The 20,942-nt window shown below is 35.7% G+C and overlaps 2 protein-coding genes across 3 annotated transcripts in view; one reads left to right on the forward strand and one right to left on the reverse strand.

Annotated features, from left to right (window-relative positions):
* The window catches only part of LOC101738855 (GTPase-activating Rap/Ran-GAP domain-like protein 3), a 211,135-nt gene that overhangs the window by 94,735 nt on the left and 95,458 nt on the right, over window positions 1-20,942 (reverse strand). The window contains exon 1 of one of the 2 annotated variants that reach the window (XM_004928558.4): window positions 8,732-8,901. The exons of the other annotated variant lie outside the window; for it this stretch is intronic. Coding sequence (XP_004928615.1) covers window positions 8,732-8,871 — 140 coding nt within the window. The 5' untranslated portion in view covers window positions 8,872-8,901. Of the gene's footprint in view, window positions 1-8,731; window positions 8,902-20,942 lie in introns of those variants that run through there. 2 annotated transcript variants of the gene reach the window in all.
* Window positions 8,893-9,894, forward strand: LOC101738714 (ZZ-type zinc finger-containing protein 3). The gene has a single exon (XM_004928557.4). It carries the CDS (start codon window positions 8,893-8,895, stop codon window positions 9,871-9,873), a length of 981 nt encoding a protein of 326 aa, XP_004928614.1. The 3' UTR covers window positions 9,874-9,894.

Raw genomic sequence — 20,942 nt, forward strand, 5'->3', positions numbered from 1 at the left:
ATGTTCACAGATCTAAAACTTTGTGAACGAATCTTGGTTGGATTTATAGCAAAGAAACTGCTTTGACCCATATTATTGATTTTGTTGTTACGTTGTGGTTGTGTGAAAATATCTGATTTTATACCAGCACAGAGCTATTTGCGGGAAGTATGGTTTTTTTTTTTATTCCAAAAAACAGAGGCTGAAGCACATCGAGAGCCTCAAAAAGTTTACGCCGAATCTGCTCTGAGCCCAACAACGTGTAGTAACGTGAAGGAAAGCCAAAAACTTGGATGTAGCTGAATTATAGCCATTGCTCAATAAGGATCCGTATCAAACGCAAGATCAGCTTGATTCAGCATTAAGTGTTACTAGAGTACTAACACCAAGGCGTTTCCAAGCGATTGTATATTTCGGAAATTATTTAAAAGCAAAGGAACTTGGGATTCTTATAAGTTAAAGCCAAGAGAGGTTGAGCGTCGTTTTTTGGTCAGCGAACAACTGCTCCAGCTGTATAAAACGAAGAGTTTTCTAAATTGCACCATGACGGGCCATGGCCTCAATTTGCCAAACAATTTCTCATGAGAAATCGTTTCAATGCAGCAAATTAAAAAGAAAAAAAACTTGGGAACAGCCCGGTCATGCTGTCATGCTTCTACGTCGTCGGTTTGGTGGAACATTGACACTGGGAAGATTATGCTGTATATTTAGTGGGACCAGGACGTGTTATTTGTTATGAGCTTTTCAAACCGAAAGGTATGGAACTCAATTAATAAGATTGCAATGCACCGGGACACTGCGCGAAATACAACCAGAGGCACAATCAAGTGTTTCTCTCGCACGATAACCTTCGATCTCGATTTGCCAAACGTGTTAAAACCTACTTGGAAACGCTCAATAGAGACTTTTTACCGCACTCGCCATATTGCTTAAATATTGCGGCGTTCGATTATTATTTTTTGAGTTCGATAGTACGTGATCTGGTTGATCAGATATTATATTGTTATATTATATTATATCATATTGTTCCATTCATGTACAGACTTGAAAGAATGGCTTAATTGGTGGATAGCCTTAAAATATGAACACTTCTATCGTCAAGATATTCGAATTCTGCCAGATAGATAGGAAAAAGTTGTAGCTAGTGATAGGTAATACTTTGGATGATTCAATTCTAAGCATTTTGTTACAATAAAGTAGCGTTCCCTTTTTTAAAAAAAACCAGCGAGAACTTAGTTGCGGACCTTATAGCACATATAACACTAGCTGTTTTCAAAAGATAATGTAAACAAACAGAGTGATATAGGTATATGCTTTGACGAGAAAAATCATTATATTAAGATAACGAAAATATGAGACAAAGCGGTGTTTTTCGAGGAAGAGAATATGTGACTGTGAGTTACTTGTTAACAAAACACGTCATCTGCAAATACACATCCATCCTTTGATGAGAAATACGTCGAACCTCGCTCTAACCCTTCATCCCTGATTATATTCATTACACTCAACACATTTTATTTGAAAATTCTACAGGACACAGAAACACGTAATTTCGATATACTCATGATAAATTTCAATTATTTTGCTTTTCTACTTTAGTTGTTACAACTAGTGTTAAAAACGTAAATTTTGAAGGTAAACAAATTACATTTTAATAAATGGTTACTTATCTAATTGTTTATCTGCCAATGTTTCTCGATAAAGAAGCCTTGTTTTAGTCCGTTTCGGAGAATATTAAATTTTAGTTTTCATTGGTGGTTAATAATTCTTTTATAACTAAGTCTGAATGAAAATCCCGGAATTCTTTGAATACACCAAACGAACAACGACATTCATATTTGTTATGGTTGAAAACAAATAAAACTTGTAATGTGAAACAAATGTATTAAAACTTTAGAAATATTGTTTTTTGTTTAGTTAGTAAACATACGATACAACATACGATTATTGAGCCTACGTGAACAACAGCCGTAGCTCGTTAAGCTTAACAATATGTAGCATGTCATTGAAATTATTTACTTGAAGTTCATGTCACTATTTGGGTAGTCGACCGTTCTTTATTCGACCTTCTTTATTAAAAACGGTAGACTTGGTACGATCTCAAATTAAATTTTAATATTTACATATATTTTTTTTATTGCTTAGATAAGTGGACGAGCTCATAGCCCACCTGGTGTTAAGTTTTTACAGGAGCCCATAGACATCTACGACGTGAAATGCGCCACCCACCTTGAGTACAAGTTCTAAGGTCTAAAGTATAGTTATAATGGCTGCCCCACTCTTCAATTCGAAACGCATTACTGCTTCACGGCAAAAGGACAGGACAACGTCTTTACGATCCGCTAGTATAATATAAAACATGTATAGAATACTGCATGTCCTCTTCACAAGTCTTCGACATAATTAAAACTACTTTTACGATTTTGGTGAAGTATTGGAAACCTCGATATAATGAAAATAGAAAACGCGATATTTAACTGTAAAATTAGTTTTAATTATGATGAATTAAATATATAATATAAATTAATTATGAAGAAACGTGTGAATGTAATTTGATAGACCAATGAATATCTAAAGTTGTGCGATAAATGAGTTCAAAGTTATTTATAACGAAAGGAAGGAAGTCCTCTGATGTTGTCTGCAAACGTACCAGTGCTAGTACAGATTTGGAAAAATCCACAGCCATTGGATTTTTTTAAAAATGAATTGGAATTAAATTTAGCCTGAAATTTTGTGGCTGCAAAAAAAATTTACACGTGGATCCAACGAAACATTCTGCTTAAAATATTTCGTTATATACGAACGAGTATGAAGACAGGAAGGCTCTGTCAAATTATGGCATCCGATCCCTTACCGACCACGGTCGAACAAACAACTGGGACAAGGGAAAAACGAGGAAAAATATATACAGAGAGCGAACGTATTTACACTATTGATTAACATAGTTTTATTACATTGTACTATAACATAGTCTATGATAAGGTGTCATCGAGTTTTTACACCTAATTGTTCATGCAAGATTATTTGTATTTGACTCATGCCAATGTCTAAAGTTGCCTGAATTTCGCGGTATGTCACATGTCGATCTTCCTCAATCAGCTTACGCACAGCATCAACGTTTTCTTGGGTGACTGCAGTTTTTGGACGACCTTGACGGGGATCATCACTGAGCTTGACACGTCCACGTTGAAACTCAGCAAACCAGCGATAAATTGTGGTTTTGGATGGGGCTTCATCACCAAATGCAGAAATCATCCGATCAACACACTGTTTTTGTGTTAAACCACTTCGAAAGTCATAATAAATCATCGCTCTTGAATTTTCTCGAGTCAATTCCATTTTCTCAACGACTAAACAAGTTTGACAAAACCTCGTGATAAGACCGAGAATCTTTTTTTAAATAAATAAATGGTATTCGATTTTTGAAACCAAGGAGTTTTCAATTAAAAAGATTTTAATATGACAGGAACAGTGGAAATATTCCATTCCCGATACTTTTAGTGCAGCCCTCGTAGTAGGTTTATGAAGTTTCATGCATTTTACTTTGAAAGTAGCGGACTTCCATACAACCATTATTTTATCAATTTAGAGCGAAATTCTCAATAATCCGTCTTTAATCCTGATAACATAAAATAAACCAACAGCCAAAATTTTATGTTTTTATGTTAGGTTTAATCAGCCACTCAGTGAGTCAGGAAAATTAAATTATCCACATTAGTATTCTAAATAATAGTATGTGTTTGTTTGTTTGTCTTTCTTTCTCGTGAAATAAAGCAACAAATTGACATGTTTTTACAAAAAATAATAGTATCAGGTCAGGATAGTGACGTAGGTTACCTTTAATCTCGAAAAAGCATCTAATTCCAACGGGAAACTAATTGATTACGTTTAGAAAAATTACACGACACTAGAGAAGAAATAATTAACACTTGTTCTTGACCACGCGGCAGATGGTATGCCACCATGACCTTAGTAGCTAGTACATGTATGTATGTATAAATTAAACTCACTCTTGAGCACACGTTAAAGTCAACTACATTCGATGAACAACGGTCAGTGGTCGAAGCTATAATTTAAAATACCAACAAGCTGTCGACGTTAAGCATAAAAGCTTAAAGTATCCGCACATTGAACGAAAATACATAGATTCCGCCATTAAGATTGAGAACCATTTCATAGTTATTTACCCCGTGTTGAAGTCGCTTCTCTTTTCAACGGATTCCGACCGAATCTTTTTAATACATAAATAAATAAATATAAATATTTATTAACAATCACGCCACGTTAACTGGTCCCGTGATAAGTTCGTAAAGAACTTGTGTTACAGGTACCAGATAACGGATATAAATGTAAGATTTTTATTATACACATACATATATTTATATACATCCATAACCCTGGAAAAGACATTAATATTTATCATACAAATATCTTCCCTTGGCGGGATTGGAACCCGCGACCCCCTTATGTAGTGACCATGTCACTTACCACTACACCCGATGGCCGTTAGACAGACGAGTTCGTTGATGAACTAATGTATTTTTTTTTATTGCTTAGATGGGTGGACGAGCTCACAGTCCACCTGGTGTTAAGTGGTTACTGGAACCCATAGACATCTACAAATGTAAATGCGCCACCTACCTTGAGATATAAGTTCAAGGTTCTCAATATAGTTACAACGGCTTCCCTTCAAACCGAAACGCATTACTGCTTCACGGCAGAAATAGGCAGGGTGGTGGTACCTACCCGTGCGGACTTACAAGAGGTCCTACCACCAGTAATGGTGGTCCACCACGAGTAGCTAATGTAAATGTGAACGCCGTCGCTCCTCTTGAGAGAATATGAGATCGAAGTTTTAACTCCACTGGAATCGATATTTCACTGCAGAAATAAGCAAAGCGGTAATAGTTCTACGCCCTACTGCCATTGTAACTAAGAACTGTAAGTATCAAATAATTTAACTTTCATACTCAACCAGCTAGGATTTTCTTCTTCGAGTACCAGACACAAAATAGAAAAACTGCAACTAATAATACACACCCAGTATAGTATGAAGTAATACCTATATATTATGTTCCACCCCATATTCAACTATTTTAATTGAAACATGTCTATCGTAGTTAGTACTTTTATAAATAATCAGATACAAGAAAAGGCTCAAATACAAGAAATAGCTCGTTTGGCTTCATCAAAATTTTAAGGAGCCGTAAACGTTTGAAATACTATACTATTATATATTATGTTATCTACCTACGAGACAATAATTATGTACACATTCTACCCTCTTATCGCGGGCGCGTCTGATATATCTGACCCAGGCGACGGGGTAACGCAAAGCAGTCATCGCCCAAAACATGTCTCATCTGAGATCTCAAGAACTCAACTGAGTTCCAGATTCGGATCTTCTTAGTGGATTGCGATTCTGTTCCGATCGTAGATACAGGGAAGCGGTGTTCTTGCTAGAGCTAAGGCTAACAAATGCTCTCAGGTTTAGCGCGTGAGCTTACCTACCCGTCCGCGCGTAGTTGGAATAGCCTCGTAAGCTATCAACGACTAGGTAGAGAAAAAGACGAATACATCCTGATCGTTAAAATCTACAACAATAATATAGACACCTCTAATTCAAACTCCATACGACTCATAGTGGCTTAGATCACTGACGAGCAGCAGCGAGGCGAATTAAAATATTTAAATTTAAAGCCGTTTACGTTCCAGTGGCCATTTAATTTATTTACGTTTTCATTTCTCCGAATTAATTCAATAATTACCGCAGCTGCTGAGTCTAAAAGCTTTAAATTTGCGGTCCCGGCGTGGCCCGCTCTAACCTGATTATAGGCTGGTATATAATTGCCCGGGAGAGCTCTGTACAGATTCTAACTCTAAATCAATTAGCCAGCAACAATACATGCTAAACATGTTAATTGATGATTTAGTAAGCGTTTGCTGTATGAATTGTTTATTCTCTAGACTCTGTAAAGAAACATTGAATCATAACATTCTTGCAACAATAAATCTTGCCAGATTGTGCCAGTTTTTTTACCGCACGTACTCTAGCTTAAACGGTTTAATGGATCTTAACAATTATAAGGTATCGTGAGGATTTGCTAAGAAAGGCAACGGTCAAGTTTCAGGGACACGACCTTCAGCAATGAAGAAAGCGACGAAGAAGAAGAAGAAGGATTTGCTAAGTCGCTAAAAAAGCAGCATATTAATGTGATTTTTTCGTGGATGTGTTAACAAGTTCACGGCTTGTCACGCTTAGATAGATAGTCACCGAAGCAGATAGACATCAAAACTTGAATATAATGATTCATCTTGAGAGATAATAAGGCCAAACTCTCAATTGTACAGCTATAATGGCTGTCCTATCATTTAAGCCTGACCAAACAAAAAAGATTGTGGTTGCTATCACTCCGGGCTCACAATACGCCCTGAACTTAACAAATTCAACAGTTTCGTTTTTATTACACGATGTTATTCTTTTGTTGCAGTAATTGTTCGTAAGCACGTGCAGGTGGGGGGACGGAAACACTCTCTAACTCGCAAGGCAAGGCAAGACTTACAATTAGACTAACAATCTTTGCGCACTTTCATACCATCATCACCATCTCCATTGTCATCATGACATCATTTAACAAACTACATCAACATCACCACATCATCACATCTCATCATTTTACCAGCAGAATTCTCACCATTGCGGAGAAGGCAGGGACTTCAAGTCCGGGCAGAGGGGATTTCCCCGAGGCCCAAACCGTGCCCCCGGGAGGGGACACGAGGACCCAGAAGCAGAATAGTAAATATAATTTGAAATGCGCCAATGTGCACACAATCAATATGCGCTGTACATGCATACAGTGACCATTCGTACTGTTTTTGGTAGGACAGTACTGCTTTTTAGACGATGTCCTTCTTTTTTGTTGAGCATAAATGTCCTGGTTTTTACTTGTTTGTACTAGTTTGCACAGGTTTTCAATGAAAGTTAAATAATATTGAAATTAAAATTTTGAATGAATAATTATAGTATGGGGTCTTCTGCGTGAGTCTTGGTTCAGGTGATAAGGGCTTTGGGTCCGTTACCGGAATTACTGAGATTTTAGAACTTATATCTCGAGGTGGGTGGCGCATTTACGTTGTAGATGTCTATGGGCTCCAGTAACCACTTAACACCAGGTGGGCTGTGAGCTCGTCCATCCATCTAAGCAATAAAAAAAATAAAAAAATAACTATGTCCAATTTCACACACACCAATTGATTGTACAAATATTTATATAAATGATTAGAAGGTGAAGAGTAACAAACGAAAGGATAAGACGTCCGGTGCATTCGTGTTGAGCAATGCACCGATGTTCGAATCCCAGGCGGGTACCAATTTTTCTAATGAACTGCTCAACAAATGTTAACGATTGACTTTCACGGTGAAGGAATAACATCGTGTAACAAAAATCAACGGTAGAACGACGTCTAGTACATCCGTACGTAATCCGACGTCCGTACCGGTAGGTACCATCAACCCGCCTATTTCTGCCGTGAAGCACTAATGCGTTTCGGTTTGAAGGGTGGGCAGCCGTTGTACTGAATTGAGACCTTAGAACTCATGTCTCAAGGTGGTTGGTGGCATTTACGTTGTAGATGTCTATTGGCTCCGGTACCACTTAGCATCAGGTGGGCCGTGAGCTCGTCCACCCATCTAAAAAATAAAAAATAAATAAAAAAACAAACCCGCAAAATTATAATTTGCGTAATTACTGGTGGACGCTTTGTGAGTTCGCACGGGTAGGGTAGGTACCACCACCCTGCCTATTTCTGCCGTGAAACAGTAATGCGTTTCGATTTGAAGGGTGGGGCAGCCGTTCTACTGTAAAAACGGAGACCTTAGAAATCTGTCTCCACTTACCTTAGTGGTGGCATTTACGTTGTAGATGTCTGTGGCCTCCGGCAACCACTCAACATCAGGTAGGCCGTGTGCTCGGTCACCTACCAATGTAATAAAATAAAAAACGCCTTCATATATTATATGCTAGGTTGTTGTTTTTTTTTATTGCTCGTTATCCTGTTTTTATTTTACAAAAATAATGGTCACTATATTTATGCTAATATAGCGCCACTGCCAATAAAAACACATAGACATGATGATTTATAAAAAAATTGAGATATTTTGATCAGCTTTCACACAGTCTTAATAAAACACTATAAATGGCACGAAATTACCATTGTTTATTAACAACAAATAGCATTGAATGTTAGTCATCTGTTTGACTTTTACTGAAACTTGTGGGAAGCACGAGCATTGCCATCTGTGTTAAAATTTTAGAAACAAACTACTGGTTTTGTTGTGTGCATAAACACCTAGATGGCGCTTTGTTTTACTTGTTATTCTTGCGTTTCACTTGATCATAAAAAAATATAAATTTATCGTGTACACTCATTTTCCTTAAATAGGAACAATTGTTGGAAATAAATTCTTAGTTCGATGTAAAAATCTCATTGGTTTAGAATCTCACTTTCATTTTTTTCAGATATAGATTCTTTGACGTTTATGTGTTTAATCTATGAAACTGTCAGTAACATATTAAGTGTATAATCTATGTCAGTAACCAAGTAGCCTTTCGAAGAAGTTCTGCGTACATAAAGAATGTAATGTTTATTTATTTTAACGTCTACTTTATAGCAAACTGTTAAAGCCCTAGTGAATAGGTTGGTATTAAATATTTTTTACCTGTTATAAATAAAAGAAATAGACTGAACTCACCGGTCCGACCAGCCTTCAACTGAAGAGCTTCTGAATTCATGCTTACATTTTTTGTTATGAACACTGTTTATTTTATTTTTTATTTTTACACTCAAGTTTTTAGGATTTTTCGCTATTTTCATTCCGAAACTATTATTCATATTTTTATCAATTTAAAGGTCATGGACAGCTGTGATGAATATGAAAATGAAAGTGAGAAGTCAGAAGATGAATTTGCATTTGAATCAGACCATTTAGCCTTAAGAGGAAACAAAGACTACTGCAAGTTACTCAAATACATAGTTAAATTAGAAGCACAAAAGACACAAGCTCTAAAAGACATAGAAACTTTAGCTGAATCTCAGAATAAAGCCTTGGATGACCCTTTGACGTTTATTGATGATCTCAGATCCGGAAACATTCAATTTCCTGCTCATCAAACTATCTCTGATTTGCCCAATATAAACTGGAATGAGTATGGAATAGATGTTACAGACACAATAGGTGCTAGTGAGTCAAAACAATGTAAGGAAGAATTAGATTCTAGTTTCAAAGTTAGAGGGCGGAAGTTCACAGACAATAAACCAGAGACGTTCAATCAGTTATGGTCATGTGAAGAGCAAAAAAGATTAGAGGAATTGTTAGAAATTTATCCTGAAGAGCCTATTGAAGCGAGAAGGTATAAAAAAATAGCACAAGCCCTTGGCACAAGGACCCCAATACAAGTTATGAGCAGGATTCAAAAGTATTTCGCTAAGTTAGCGAAAGCAGGTCTGCCCATTCCAGGCAGAGCACCCAAAGGTGTTGGACGAGATAAAAACAAGTCTATATTTTATAAGAAATCTACATTTTTTCCTCAATTGCATGTTCCTGTAAATATGGAGGACTCTTGTGACAGTGGGGAAGGACACGACAATATGTCCTCTTTAGAAACTAAAAATGATGGTAAATACATGTTGGAACTATTGAAATTAGCTAAAGAACAGAGAGTTTTAGATGAAACCACACCAGTTTATCAAACTAAGACCATGTGTGTTGGTTGTCAAAAAATGGGTTTTTTAGGAGCAAGGTGGACAGACAATTCGGGTACTGACTATTGCACAGACTGCGTGGTGAGATTATTACCTGCTGAAAGACTTATTCCAGTGAGACATTTAACTTGATGCAATAAAATGCTCAGCTTATTTTTGTTTTTTTCAAATTGTCACCAACAAAGATAGTTTTTAAGTATCTTGAAAAACATAGAAGTAAATTTTAATCAACTTCTAAGTATCTTATCGATTTGAAACATTTCAAATCACTGTAATGTGGATCACAATACTAAAATATGGTCACAATATGTTGTGCTAATCTGATTTTTTTTTATGAAACTCATTGAGATTTGAAATTTTTCAATTAATTTTAATAATTACTCTTCGGCTTTTATTTATTGCAACATTACTGCACTTCAACCATTATTTAGTTTTTAAAACTAGATACCCGAAAGAGCTTAAAAGACGCAAATTTAGTAACACCACACATTCTGAATTTTTACTATTTTCAAGAATTTAAACGAATATTTAAAAACAACTGGATACGTATTTCAATAACTTAGGCTATACTGTCAATTACCGACTGGTTCTGGTGATAACGCAATACTGGGGCGTCCGCGGCGAGTGATGAACATCCACTGGACTGGAACACTGAGCACGCCTCGCACCCGCTTCTATCTACCCTCTATACACACTACATTATCTACTGCTTGGCGGGAGTTTTGTGTTCTACACATAAATAATTAACACAATATATCACACCCTCATTCAACACGCCCTATGATTTGACCTACAACTTCATTCTTATTCTTAGAGATCAGCAAAGTGCACCTCATTTTGATTGATGTGTTAATAAAACGTGCAGAACTTCACCAACTAAAATTATTTTAACATCGCGTGCTTCTTTTTAATTTTGGATTAAGCTCACGGTAGCCTAGTGTTATTGCAGTCCAAAAATAGTGAGATACATATTGAAGTGATATCCGCCGCACCCTGGTTAGGTGAAACAAGTCCCTAAAGTATTGCAAAACTTGTACGATTCCAAAACAATCGTACCCATATTATTTATGTAATACTTATAAGTATAATACGCCCTGCAATATGCAAAAACAGGGATTGTGTAGAAAGGGAAAAGGTATTTGAGGACAAATATTTTAGGAGTTAAAAAAAGGGATTGTATCCGTATATCACTAATTGCCGGATATTATACTATTAATAACCTACATTAGCGCGTTTCTATGTTGATTTATAGGATTTGTTATAATTTTATGGGAAGTATATCATTACTTATTATAATTCAAAGCGAGCAATTGTGTAAGCCGGCAGTCTCGAAAACAAACTAGTTGAAAGTGCAATGCAAATTGCAATTATAATTTTAGCTCAAGTTTTGTATAGAAAATCCTTTTTCTCCTACAGTTCAGTTTACAGTTTTTTGTAACGTTTGTGTAGGAATATAGGTATGTCTGCAGCGATTATTTCCCGCTAAATCGGTATGTAGATAAGCGTGGTGTGAATAGCAGCTTTCTACATTAAGCTACATAAACTCACCAATGTCCACTTTTGTTTTGATACACTGAAAATAACAAGAACGCATTATTTTACCTACCTAAATATTACTTTTTTTTTTTTTTACATTATTTATTATCCATTATTATTCATTAATAATATTATATATTCATTAAATAAAGAAAACAAAATTTAATGGGAGATACGGTTCTAAGATTCGACACACTTGAAATATATACATCATTTATTCACACCTGAAAACATAAATTCACGAACAAAAATTTGCTTTGTATTTTACTATGAAGATGAAAGAACCATGACAAATGACCAAACTATTCTTTTGTACTATCTTCACACTGGAGACTAAGTGGTTAGACCTATTCATGCTTGGACGTATCCTCGGTAGATTTATTAATTAAAATGATATATTACGTATTTCCTATGAACTTGCTATATGTACATATTTACGTACCATAAATACAGTAAGCATTGTTTACATAGAGGTGCGATAATGTTTTTATTCTGAGCGTTGAAATTATATCCGCAGTTGTTTATATTGATAGATCTATTTGTTCCGTGGTTCATCCGTCTCTCAGATTACGATGATTGGACGCGGTGGAGCGCAATGGGGCAGCGATCGCAGGCCTGTTAATTAAGAACAAGGCAATACAGATCGTTACAAAAGATCTTGTTTACTCGTACCCTTTTTTGAAGTTTGGATACCTACATTTTTGTAATATGCTGGTACTGTGGAATGTTGCTTACCTACGGAGCCGAAACGTGGAAACTGACTGTGCGACTAGTCCACCAATTAAAAGTTACTCAGCGAGCTATGGAGCGAGCTATGCTCGGTTTGTCATTGCGAGACCGAATACGCAATGAGGTCATTCGGGCAAAGACCAAAGTGATCGATATAGCTCGCAGAGTTAGTAAGCTGAAGTGGCAGTGGGCTGGTCACATATGTCGCAGAACCGATAACCGTTGGAGTAGACGTGTTCTGGAGTGGAGACCGCGAACCGGCAAACGTAGTGTAGGACGCCCTCCTGCTAGATGGAGCGACGACCTGCGCAAGGCAGCTGGCAGTAACTGGATGCGTAGAACCGAAGATCGGGTTCAGTGGCGAGCTTTGGGGGAGGCCTATGTCCAGCAGTGGACTGCCGCAGGCTGATGATGATGATGATGATGTGGAATGTTTGACACCTAATCTATCTATCTATATGTATAAAAATGAATTGCTGTTCGTTAGTCTCGCTAAAACTCGAGAACGGCTGGACCGATTTGAATTATTTGTGGAAGTCTAGAGAAGGTTTAAAAGGTAGATAAATATGAAAATACTCGAAATTAATTAAAAATAACAATTTTGTTTTTCCTTTGATGTGTCCCCCGTCGGACGGATTCCTTTTGTTTGTTTTAAGTTTATTTTATCCAAAATTTAGGTCTTTTATTTATCGATTGAGGCACTACGAAGTCTGCCGGGTCAGCTAGTTTTAAATACAGGCTGAGTTATGATTGGTCTATCGTAGTCCCTGTATGAGGCGGCCTCAGTGGAAAGCAGTTTTAATATACAGTTGAGACTAACACTTCACGTACTCCGGCAACCACTTAAGGCAAGGTAGGCTATGAGCCCGTTCACCCATTTATGGCAATAAATAAAAAAATAACTTTTTTAAATTGTCAATTTATAAATATTGATATTGTAAATCAATTTCGATAAAATATTTTAGTATTGTAAATGTCACATATAGATTATAATATGGGAGAGATATAGCGCAAAAAAATATTTACTACAATTATTTTAAGAATTGGGAACATTGATACTCTTATAATTCAAGTTTTGAAATATACGGTTAAAATGCTTAAAATGAAAGTAAAACCCTTTAACATCGTATGCTGATAAAGATATAGTTAAAAAAATAACAAATTTACCAAAGATTACCCCAAGGAGATTTTATTGTTTGCTCAACTTATTTGTAAACTAGGAAGATAAACGTTCGAGGGCACAAAAAACCCTCAGTGAATTGTATAGAACATAAGAAATATGAGAAGAAAGTTGATGAGAGATTGAAATTCTTTCTGGAGAAATACAGTATCTACTAGGCCTTATTTTTATTGTTATGATCAGCCGGTCTAAGCCGGTTACTGGAACACAGAGAGAGACATTACAACTCAATTGTGTCTCCGGTTAATCCCCTTATTCACCTTTTACGATACCGACGTGAAGTAATGGGGTGGGGTTATTCCAGACCGACCGTACAGTATAAGAAATGAAGTTTTTTTTTGTTATTGTCCTTGTAGGCAGACGAGCACCCATCCGGTGGTGAGTGGTTACCGTCGCTCAACGACGTCAGCAATGCCAGAAGCCCACCCAAGTCGCTTCCTACCGCTAAGTATTCTCCACACACCTCGTTTGTATAAGGCCATGTCATAACAATATGCTTTTTAATATACTTTTTTTAGATATTCAATACCAAATAATGGTAAGTGATTATGGCTAAAAGCAACAAAAGTGTATGGTAATGGTGTAGGTGTAATGGTAATTTAAATACAGTACTAAGAGCTCCGTCTATGTAGCTATAACACCATTTCATTATTTGAATCTCACCTTGAGACTCCAGAGTGAATGTTTCATGTATAATGATTTCATTTACTTGTAATTCTTAGGGCAAATGTCGGTTTAACGGGTAATACGTGAACTCGTAGCTAGTGATGCTCTACTATGCTCTGGTTCAAATCCTATGATAGATACCATCTTTTTCTAAGTAAATACGAACGTCATGAATTTGTTTGTAGTAAAAAGCAAACCCGATCAATTTTATTAAAAAGTAGTTAGTTGTATCGATATCTCATCTGATTTTCTTACTAAGTTTCAACAATACAAGTGAGGCTTTGATTTCCATGGCTCAAGAAGAGTGATGGCACTAAGGTAACGTTACGATGTAAACATCTAGGTATTGTCAGGTGAACTATGGAAAAACCATGTTTTGGGACCAGATCCTGCGGGCGCGCGGTATACGTGGTGGAAGGTGCCAAGGCCAGACGAAGATGTTAAAGACCCATCCACTAAACGACCAACCTGTACTCTCGCCTGACGTCAATTTACCGCTCGCGACAGAACCCGGAACCAGAACCGAAGTTATTTAATGAGGGGATGATCTCAAAAATATTTGCTAAGACGTTATTCAATATAATTAATATTCTACATGAGCTAAAACCACCTATTAAACAGTATAGTTTCATGTAAAACGTATTAATCATAAAGGGGAATGCCTATTTCAGGCCTAAAGCGGACAATAGATTACAGAAAAAATAATTAGTGCATTCATTTTGTCATAAATAAATATGCATTTACTTTCTTTCAAATGAGCGCCACTACAGTTTACTATTGTAGTTTAAAATAAGTAATTAAAATTAACCTCAAAACGATTTTTTATTTTTATATTTTTTTTTCAAAAGTGGCGTCAATTTCAATATATTTTTTAAATCAAATCAAATCAAATCAAAAAATTTTTATTCAACATAAATGAAAGTACATACTTGTTGAACGTCAAAAGAACTACCGCCAATTCACAAGAACTAGCCTCCGTCCTGAGAAGAATTGGCAAGAAACTCAGCGGGCATGTCTTTTTTTTTTACATATAAAATTATTATTTATTTATTTTTAATATTATTATTTTTTTAAATATGAATTTTTTACACTGAGTATTATAACGTAACAATTACTACAATATTGAAATGCCTGGAGCGAGCAACTCATTCCCACTTTGTGCAATCTTCTAGATAATCATTGACTTTATAGTAAGCTTTATTGCACAGATGTTCTTTAATAGTTTTCTTAAACCTATGTATATGTAGGTTCTGAACATCATGTGGGATTTTGTTGTACAGGCGCACAGACAAACACCCGAATGAATTTCGTATCTTATGTAACCTACTCATCGGCACAACAAGCTTGTGTTTGTTCCTAGTATTTCTATTATGTATGTCCGACTGTTTAGGAAACTCCTCAATATGTTTACGAACATACATCAAATTTTCAAAAATGTACTGGGATGGCATAGTGAGAACTTTAATTTCTTTAAATTTCTCCCTCAGGGATTCCCTTGAGTGCATGTTATAAATAGCACGTATAGCTCTTTTCTGCAGAATAAATATCATTTCTACATCGGCCGCATTGCCCCATAGCAAAATGCCATAGGACATGACACTGTGGAAGTAACTAAAGTAAACTAAACGAGCCGTGTCCGCGTTTGTTAACATTCTAATTTTTTTTACTGCGTACGCTGCAGTGCTGAGCTTACTCGCCAATTTATGAATATGAGGTCCCCACTGCAGTTTGGAGTCCACTGTTATACCAAGAAATACGGTTGACTCAACAAGCTCCAATGATTCCTCAGAAACAATTACATCACTATCCACTTGTCTCACATTTAAAGATGGTTTAATACATTTTAAAGTAAATTTAATACATTTAGTTTTCTTACTATTCAATAATAGGTTATTGATACGGAACCAATGAACCACACACGAAATCGCATCATTCACTTCGTCATAGACTTGTAGTTGTCGTTTAATTTTAAATAATAAAGATGTATCATCTGCGAATAATACGACCTCGTGTCGGGACTCAATAAAACTAGGTAAATCGTTTATATATATTAGAAATAAAAAAGGACCCAAAATGGAACCCTGAGGTACACCCATTTTCAACAAGGTGCCTGAAGATCTATTACCTTTCACATCTACTGTTTGTATCCGTCCTGATAAATAGGAAGTAATAAGTTCCAATGCACCATCCCTTATACCATAGTGATGTAGTTTCCTCACCAATGTTTCATGTTCAACACAGTCAAATGCTTTGGATAAGTCACAGAAAATTCCAAGACAATCATGCGATTCCTCCCAAGATTTAAAAATATTTTTGACTAGATAAGCACCTGCATCAGTTGTAGAGCGACCCCTGGTAAACCCGAATTGTTTATTATGAAGCAGGTTATTTGAATTAAAATGTTCTAAAAGTTGGGTCAAAATAATTTTTTCAAAAATTTTACTCAACGTAGGGAGTACTGAAATAGGTCTATAGTTAGAGGGGTCATCAGTACTACCAGATTTAAAAAGAGGAATCCTTGAGGAGGAAATTTAGATATCCAATACATTTAAGAACTTGAAACAGTCCATTTTTATAATAATATTTGATGTCCAAGCTTGGGCCCAGCACACTATGGAGAGTGGGCATTCCCCTTTTAGTATTATACATCCGAATGGTGCAGTTTACATGCTTATAACTTTATCGTCACGAAGTTTTGTCGCTAGGAAGCGTTTTATTAAAGTATGCATTATCCGACGTTATCCTCTGGAAGTTTAGAGATATAAAGCTTTGTAGGGGTCATGCTAAGTTGTAGTATTCTCGAGAACTAAACCGAACAAAGTTAGCAGCTAAGTATCAAACTGCTGGGTGCTACTGTCATAATGCGGTAGGTTATATGATAATTTTATTAAAATATATAGCTTTGTTGATAAATGAAATTTATTGCAGTTTGCAATTATTTTTCTGTAGCATTCAACGTCTCTGTGAGATTATTCGAGAAGATTCCGTCACCCCATCGATTGATACTGGACTTTTATCACATCTTTTATTTAAATCTTGTAATTTCCAATCTTAACCGCTACCGTTCTCCATATTAAATTACCGTGGCCTTTAATACAAACAATTCTTTAAAAGATGTGTGAAATCCAAAGTATATTTAAAAAAACGCTAACAATATATTAATTGCTCAAACGCGATTTTTATAGTTTAAAAACATAACCAAAACATGAAGAGCACTAAAATTTTTGGTAAACATTTCAAATTAAGTGGTAAATAAAAAAAAACTATTTCAAGTAGGCATTTCATTATAAATTTCCTTCGGTAAAATTGCAATAAAACCTCTAGGCGCTCCACTATTTAATTTCCAAACTAGTAAATTTGGGCATACGCGAAAAATTTATTAATTACGTAATTAATTAAAGGACTACTGGTTATAAATAAAAAGATATATACAAGAATTGCTCGTTTAAAGGTATAAGATAAGATAAAATACACGTTTCCAAAAATTAAGGAATATTCTGGAATATATATAATCTGAATCTTGGAAACGGCTCCAAAGATTTTCATAAAATTTAGTATACAGGGGATTTCGGGGGCGATAAATCGATCTAGCTACGATTTATTTTCAGAAAATGTTGTTTCATTCGTGTTTTCCATAATCAACTTTATCGATAATCAACTTTATGACTCTTCCCGACATCTATTGGCGAATAATAATAAGACTATTTTTTATCATCTAGTTTTCTTAAAGAAAAGACTGTAATTTGTAGAATTTATAAACAAATAAACAGTATGCCTATTCTCTTTTACGTCGGTATAGTGACGTTGTATATTATGATCATGGATGTATCACAATTGGTACCGTCGGCCTTTTGTGTTTCCGCCATATTCTAACTTTGTTTCTATAGAGCGGAGACATGAAAAATTGAAACTGCCTTAGCTTAATGTTAGAAGTCAGATGTATTCACATTGTTTCACATTGTATGAAGTATGTTACGGTTTTTTTTTAAATTACAACTTTTTGCCCGATAATTTTCCTGGAGGCCCGTCCCGTACCCTCTTTAGGGTGCACGACGATATAACGAAATTATAATTAGCAAGAGTATGAGCTCATTTGCCTCATCAAAAGAAGCGCATACATATATTTTTTATTCATAGTCCATAATTTATAAGGTAAGGAAGTTTCATATGGTGTACCCCAGGGCAGCGTTCTGGGACCAACCTTATTTTTAATTTATATCAACGACCTCTGTAACATGCATATAAAAATGCTAAAATTATTTCTTATGCTGATGATATCACTATTGTTTTTACTGGTTCCACGTGGGATGAAGTAAGATCTAATAATAAGATAAAGAAGTAAGAAGAAACAGGTCTGATTCAGATAGCCAGCTGGTTGAGTTGTAACTTGTTAACCTTGAACACTGCTAAAACAAACTACATTTGTTTTAGTATTGACTCGCGTAATCAACCAAGTGCAGATTACTGTATAAAAATACATTCCTGTAGACAAACTTCATTAAACCCAAATTGTAACTGTCCAGTGATTGAAAGAACCTCTGTGGTTAAGTACTTGGGTATAATGTTGGATCAGAGACTGTCATGGTGTCCTCATCTCGAAAACGTGATAAATAGGGTTCGAAAATTATCATGGAATTTTAAGTCACTAAGACACGTAGTACCTAGGAACTCTAATGCTCAAACACAGGACTCTTCTAATAATCTTTTAAACTATATTTACATATCTCTTTTTCAATCTGTTCTAATTTATTGCATTCCGGTATGGGGTGGTGCTGTTAAAACTCATATCCTTGGCCTAGAAAGAGCACAAAGATCTTTAATTAAAAAAAAGTACTTTAAGAGAACAATTAAACAATTTCCATCTGTATCTTTATATAAAGAATGCAGTCTACTCACTGTAAGACAATTGTACATCCTACACTGTATATTAAATAAACACAAAACTATAAAATATAACCCGGTAACAAACATAGTAGACGTAACCATATGATTACCGTTGTACGTATGATTAAGACTAGTTTTGCACAAAGACAATTTTACGTAAGGTCTTCATTCCTATATAATAAAATAAACAAAGTGCTTAAAATATATGATAAATTATACACTGAGTGTAAAATAAGTATTTCTCAATGGCTAAGATCCATAAAAGATGACGAAACAGAGGCTATACTAAATATAATAAAGTAAAACAGACACATACACACACACACACACACACACACACACCACACACACTCACACACACACACACACACACACACCACACACACTCACACACACACACACACACACACACACACACATTTGTTATGCATAATTAGTAGTATTATAGTATGTAAAGTGCTTTTATGGAAGAGCGGAGTCTTCTAGTACAGGCTTGCACGCTTAAAAGGAGACTCCAATCAATGTATTGTTTTGACTCGTATTTGAAAATAAAGAATTTTTGTATTTTGTATTTTTTTAATGAAAAATGAAGATCAGTTCACTTTTGTTGACCACACATATGACTCAACGAAAGTATTTATGATATTATTATGATTATTTATCGATATAGCTAACCGTGTATGGATGTCGTATTATGTGAAATCGACCATTGCGCCGATTCTAAAGTTCTTAATCGATTATTCGCGATCAATTATTCATTACATAAACGCCAGCGCGACAGTGTGTCAGCACGACTTATTGTAGTAGCGACATTTGGAAAAATAAAATTGAAACTTCAGAGCGTTTGTGGTATAGGATTATACGCCTGTTTACTGAAATATAGTAACGGCCGTGATGGCAAATTCGTCGCAGCAATAGCGTCGACACTCTGACGATCAGGGATACACGAACTCTGGATAGGGTAATCGATTATATGTATCATTCCCACATTGAGATGGTATGTCGCCTGATCAGGCCTTCCGGTATTGGGGAGAAGTCGGCCCAAGGCGCCGGTCATGCCTAACAGTCGTAACACCAAGTCAACGAAATGAGCTCAAAACGTCTAAAGACTGTCTAAAAGCCGAGGCAATTTAGTTGTACTTCGATTTGAATGCGGACGCCTCCAACCACGATGATGTCCGTGAAACCTGAGAGCCTGGAACATATACTAGGCGAAAGGTTGAGAACCGATCTTCTAATTCCACCAACAGCGAGTGCCGTTTCAGCAGTAACAACACAGACAGACTCACGAATCGAAATCAAACGTGTAACAGATTGTGCGGAAGCTCATAAGCACCGAATCATACCCGATGTGGTCAAGGATTTTTTGGCCTTTTAATGAATTCCAAATCAACCTGGTGTTAACCGGTAAATTGTCTCCATAGACATCACGATAGTTTCCACCTTACCCAATTTGACATATTATGGTGTATAGGAGTAGTTACTAAAATTGCTACATTAACTATGTCGTGCTACGCTTTCTAGTACATATTTTCGGTATTTCACTCGTATTCATTTTCATGACATTATTTAATTAAAAACTTTCGTTAGACAACAAAATTTATCATTTAATTTAAAAGAGACTACGTTGTTCATAAAATTATTCAAGAGCCATAACTTATCATCCCCAAGTCCATTAACTCGCAGGGTTTTAAAAAGCTTGCATTCTTTTTAAAAGTACGCAGCAACAAACTTTAACCTCACCACAGATTTTGGACGTATTAAAAAGCAACATGTTATATGCAATATGTTCTTAAATAAAGTATTTATTGATAATTGCTATGAAAGCTGCTGCAATAAGCCTTTTATTTGAATTAGATTATAATGACATTGTCGGTCTTGAGGAAAATTACTATATTGTTATTCCCGGTGAAAATCTTTCTTACTGGGGTACGATTTAAACTTTTCAAGAAGCTCTTGTGGCCATTGATAACTTTTACATCTTAAGGATGACAGTCGTCTGTTCGATAATACAAGATCAGTTCAGGATCGAGATCCTGATAACACTTTCCAGTCATCTCTAGTATTAATACTAATTCGCTTCCCATCGATGTGTAAAGAGACTCGGAGACTATGTAGAAAAATAAATAATTAAGTTATCAATAGTCATTATATTTTATATCATTCTCACTACTTTTTGATCCCTCCTCGTAATTACTGGTGATGA

This window comes from Bombyx mori, chromosome 15, assembly GCF_030269925.1.
Source record: "Bombyx mori chromosome 15, ASM3026992v2".
NCBI lineage: Eukaryota > Metazoa > Arthropoda > Insecta > Lepidoptera > Bombycidae > Bombyx > Bombyx mori.

What these genes read in the sequence shown, in the direction of transcription:
- LOC101738714 (XM_004928557.4), top strand. Translation starts at nt 8,893, where the DNA reads ATGGACAGCTGTGATGAATATGAAAATGAAAGTGAGAAGTCAGAAGAT.